The sequence below is a fragment of the Buceros rhinoceros genome, unplaced genomic scaffold, assembly GCF_000710305.1.
Source record: "Buceros rhinoceros silvestris isolate BGI_N320 unplaced genomic scaffold, ASM71030v1 scaffold7710, whole genome shotgun sequence".
NCBI lineage: Eukaryota > Metazoa > Chordata > Aves > Bucerotiformes > Bucerotidae > Buceros > Buceros rhinoceros.
In genome coordinates, this window is record NW_010388993.1 from 23,362 (window position 1) to 27,571 (window position 4,210).

The 4,210-nt window shown below is 43.2% G+C and overlaps 1 protein-coding gene across 1 annotated transcript in view; it reads right to left on the bottom strand.

Moving 5' to 3' along the window:
* ELMOD1 (ELMO/CED-12 domain containing 1) overlaps positions 1-464 on the bottom strand; it is a 20,306-nt gene extending 19,842 nt beyond the window's left edge. Inside the window, exons 1-2 of the mRNA XM_010132368.1 lie at positions 320-464; positions 138-166 (exon numbers count right to left, since the gene is read on the bottom strand). Coding sequence (XP_010130670.1) covers positions 138-166; positions 320-464 — 174 coding nt within the window. The remainder of the gene's footprint in view (positions 1-137; positions 167-319) is intronic.
* Positions 465-4,210: the final 3,746 nt, after the last annotated feature.

Consider the following 4,210-nt stretch of genomic DNA (forward strand, 5'->3'; position numbering starts at 1 on the left):
TCAGCAGGAGATGGTTTTAATGTAAAATCATAGTAAACCTTAAAGTGATTTTTTTTAGGGGTGAGCAAACAGCAGACTGAACCAACCAACTGCACAGGACACAAAAGAACAGGTGGATGATGAGGTCCTTCACTCACCTTACTTTTTGAACCTTTCAGTGATGCCTCTGCAAGAGAACAGTATTTGAAAGCATCATGTCAGACAAGCTGAGTTTATACCGGATTCATTTAACAATTTATTTATAAGAATGAAGTCACACTACTTTTAAACACATGCAGAAAGGTTCAAAGACATGCAGAACTAAGTATTTTGCGGTTACCTATTTTCATAGTTCTGGCAGCTCCAGGTTTGGTATTGTAACAGATCCTTTGCAATTCACATTGACCTGTTAGTTTCCTGACCACGAATTTCAGGCAGCGCCACAAGCATTTGCAGTAGAAGTACAGGCACACCTGGACAAACATCCTGGCAAAAGAAGAAGCCTGAAAATAAGAGTCTGGAGCAGAGTTTGTTTCAACAAGGTCACCACCCAAACGGAAGGCACTTCCTCACCCCAAATTTGCATTGCCTAAGGGCACTTTTAAAGCAAAAGCAACACTCACACTGAAAAGGTTTGTCCCAGAAAGCGTTAAATCATGCTTTTTAGTTTTAGCCCACAAAAAAACCACACGCAAAGCACCAGAACTGGAAGCACAGAGTAAGTCAACGCCGAAGTTCTCAACAGAGTATTTCTAGAAAACTTTTTGTCCCTTTACAACAAAAGTCTGTATAATTCCTCCTAGTGCTTTGGAGGAACAGGAATCCCTGCAAAGGGAGTACAGCTCACCCGGTATCGTGGCAGTGAGGATCCAGGGAGCCGCTACATCCTGGCTTAGCTTTGCCTCTGCATCCAGCTGCTCCAAGCAGAGTGGCTGGTTATCCTGACAAACATGGATCAACAGGTCCCTAGGGTGATGATGAAGGAAACTAAACACTTTCACTCCTTCAGGAGGAAAGGTGTTTAGGAACCTGTCCCGAGGACTGCCAGTTCTTCCCAAGATCAGCTGGTATACAGCGCTGACGCTGCACAATTTCTCCAAGTACAGAGCTGACAGTAAGCCAAGAAAACCCTTATTTAGATACTGCTCCCAGTTTTGAGCCCCAGCAATACAAGACAGGCTTTGACTAACTGGATGGGTTTCAGTAGAAGTCCCCCGAGATGGCAGGGAAGAAGCACAGACCCCGTGAGGAGAGGCTGGGAGAGATGGGCTTGTTCAGCCTGGAGCAGAGGTAACTTCAGACAGACCTGACAGCACCCCCCAGTGCCTGCGGTGAGATCACGGATGAGGCAGAGCTAGGCTGTTCACAGAGGTGCAGGGCAAGGAAGACAGGGACAACAGTCATAGACTAAAACATAAGAGGCTCAGCCTGGATAAGGAGAAGCTTCTCCCACATGAGGACAGTCAGGCAGTGGCACAGATTGCCCACAGGAGCTGGGCAGTCTCCTTCCTCAGTTTTTCAAGCCTTGACTGAAGAAGCCCTGAGCAGCCTAGTCCAAACTCAGAGCTGACCTGTTGCGAGCAGGAGGTTGGACCAGAGACCGGCTGAGGTCCCTCCCAGCCTGAACTATCCTGTGATCCTATGAAAGCCTGAAAAAGGTTGTGTACACGAGAAAGGCTCTATTTTGAAGTTTGGTAGCGTTGCAGCTGCTACCAAAGCCCACATGCTGCTACCACAATTACATAACGCAACCCAAAACAGTTTTCACAGGCTACGATTTATTTAGACACAATTTGTAGCTTCTTTTTATTATGCTACCCAAATCTCAACCCCCATGCGGTGCACCAGGACTTGACATGGAAGGGAGGATCCACCCAGGGTCCTTGGGTTCAGAAGCATATCTCAGAAAAGGCAAATAGCAAAGATCTGACAGAGGGAACATTGCCAACTCTCTCTAGGCAGCCCTGCTAGAGCAAGGGCCATGGACTAGATGACCTCCAGAGGGTCCCTTCCAATCTCAACCCCTCTGTGAATATATTTTATGATTATATTATGGGAAAATATCAATATAGCTTTCATATGATAGCATGTCATTAAATGGTTAAAAAAATCCAATTATGTTCTAAGACTGTGTGTATGCAGATTCATCATCACCCCTTTATGTCCTCCACGTGCTGTTGACATTTTCAAAGGACAGTTATTTGTTGGGAGACTCTGTATTATCTTTTCATTGGAGCACGGTGGTTCTTCTGAAATGCTGAATTCCAGACACTGAAATCAGTTACGGTTTTAATAAAGCTTGAAGAACTCCATCAATTCATCAAAACTTCCTGAAGGGCACGGTGTAGAAGGACATTCATGGAAGGGAAGTTAACTCATATTAACGTCCACACAGGAGTTTAATCTGCTTTATGTTCACTTTAGCTTAATTCCCTTTAAAGGGGGATTAAGCTAAGGGAACTAAAGCCATTTTTATGTCTAAATGGAGAGCATCTACACAAGTATTTAACATGCTTTAAAAGCATCCACTTTTTCTTCACACTTTAATTTAATTCACTTAACACTCTCAAACGCCTGCATGCAGGCAACCCCCTCGTCTTTATGCAAGAGGAAGCCTCTATTTTAGATACAAAGTGAAATCTGAAGAATGAGGATCACTCCCACTGGAATCAAGTTTTAGACAAGCAAAAGTTTCAGCTGCTGACATGGAAACATTAAGGCATACGTCATTCCCCTTCCAAGACACGCCAGAACTCACAACTGTGAGGAGTTCGTATGTGCTCCACAGCAGGTTATCACCTCCTATGTTAAGAACATGACTGGTTACTAGGAGGCAAGTCCTTCATCAGCCAAGCAGCCATTCTTTAAGTTTCCAACTGTCAGAAGCCTAAGTCAATCTGACATAAAATCAAGTAATGCCTTCAACTGCAACCTTTAATAGTGGCTTGAAAAACCCACAGGCTAACATTGGACACGTTGGTTTTCCAGTAGACATTCGATATCAACCTTCACAGATTTGACTAGTCTACCAGCCCTGAAGAATCCAAACGCAACCTATAGCCATCCCTCACGGTCCTCAGCGTACCCCAGCTCTGCAATCAGGCTGAAAGTCCAGAGAAAAATCCAGAGAAAAGTCCAGAAATCAAGAGATTCATGCCAAACTGGAAGGGGGAACGTGGTAAAACAAAGTCCGGGGTTTTCACTAAACATCTTCTAGTAGATATTAAGAGTTGCTTTCTTTTGGCCTCCTTTGTTTCCAAAGCTTAGGTCTCTATTAGAGCAACTCACTACCCAAGAGAGTTCATGTATGTGAAACTTCATGTTAACAAGCCCATGTAAGAAGATGTCCTTCTAATGAGCAAGGTAGTTCCCATAAAAACAACACATCCTTTAAGAAAGTTCACGCCTACACCTAACTGCCTCCAGAGTTGAAACATCACAACCCAACAATCCATTTCATTACTCAGAACCTTGTTTCTTACTGTATTGTGGCTAAGTTTTGGGGAGGAGGGAGAAGGAGATGTTAGATGCATTTGAATTATATGTTGCTGCCTTTAGGTTCAATGATGTATTTGCAAATCAAAGGAAAAACTCTAGGTAGCACAGAGCTGTGACCTTCCATGGTTGCCACCACCTTCCCCACTGAAGTTTTGCTTTGGCTGTGGTTTGCATAAATATTAACTAATAAAAATATATCTACTAAAACCACGTCACTACAGCACACAAACACCAATCTGTGACTCACTACAACATCCCTAGCAGCTATTACTAACAAAGCAAACAAACACTAGTTTTGACTAGGTAGCTCATAGAAGAAAGTTAGCCATTGTGGATACCTTTAATTTTCTACTACTCATCCACCTCGAGCTTACAACAGGTGAAATCTTCCATTTGTAACATGAATGGCATAAAAAGTAACACACGGTTATTTTTCAAAAGGTTGTTCTTTAGAAAAGGGAATACTTGCTTGCAGAAGTCCTGTAACGAAAGCACACTAGTGATTAAACAAGACAGGTTTTACGTTAGCTGCTACACTCTTCAGTTCATGTAAGCAAAGTGGAGACGCCAGCAGCTATAAACCAAAACATAGTGTATCACGAACAAGAACTGACATGGAAGAGTAGCGTGAGCAATGTGTCTGACTACGGCACGGTGGCATTAACTTCTAGCTTGGTTTAGAATCCAATTCCAAACCTTCTCTCTGTTCAATCTCTTCTGTGCTTTTGGTTTT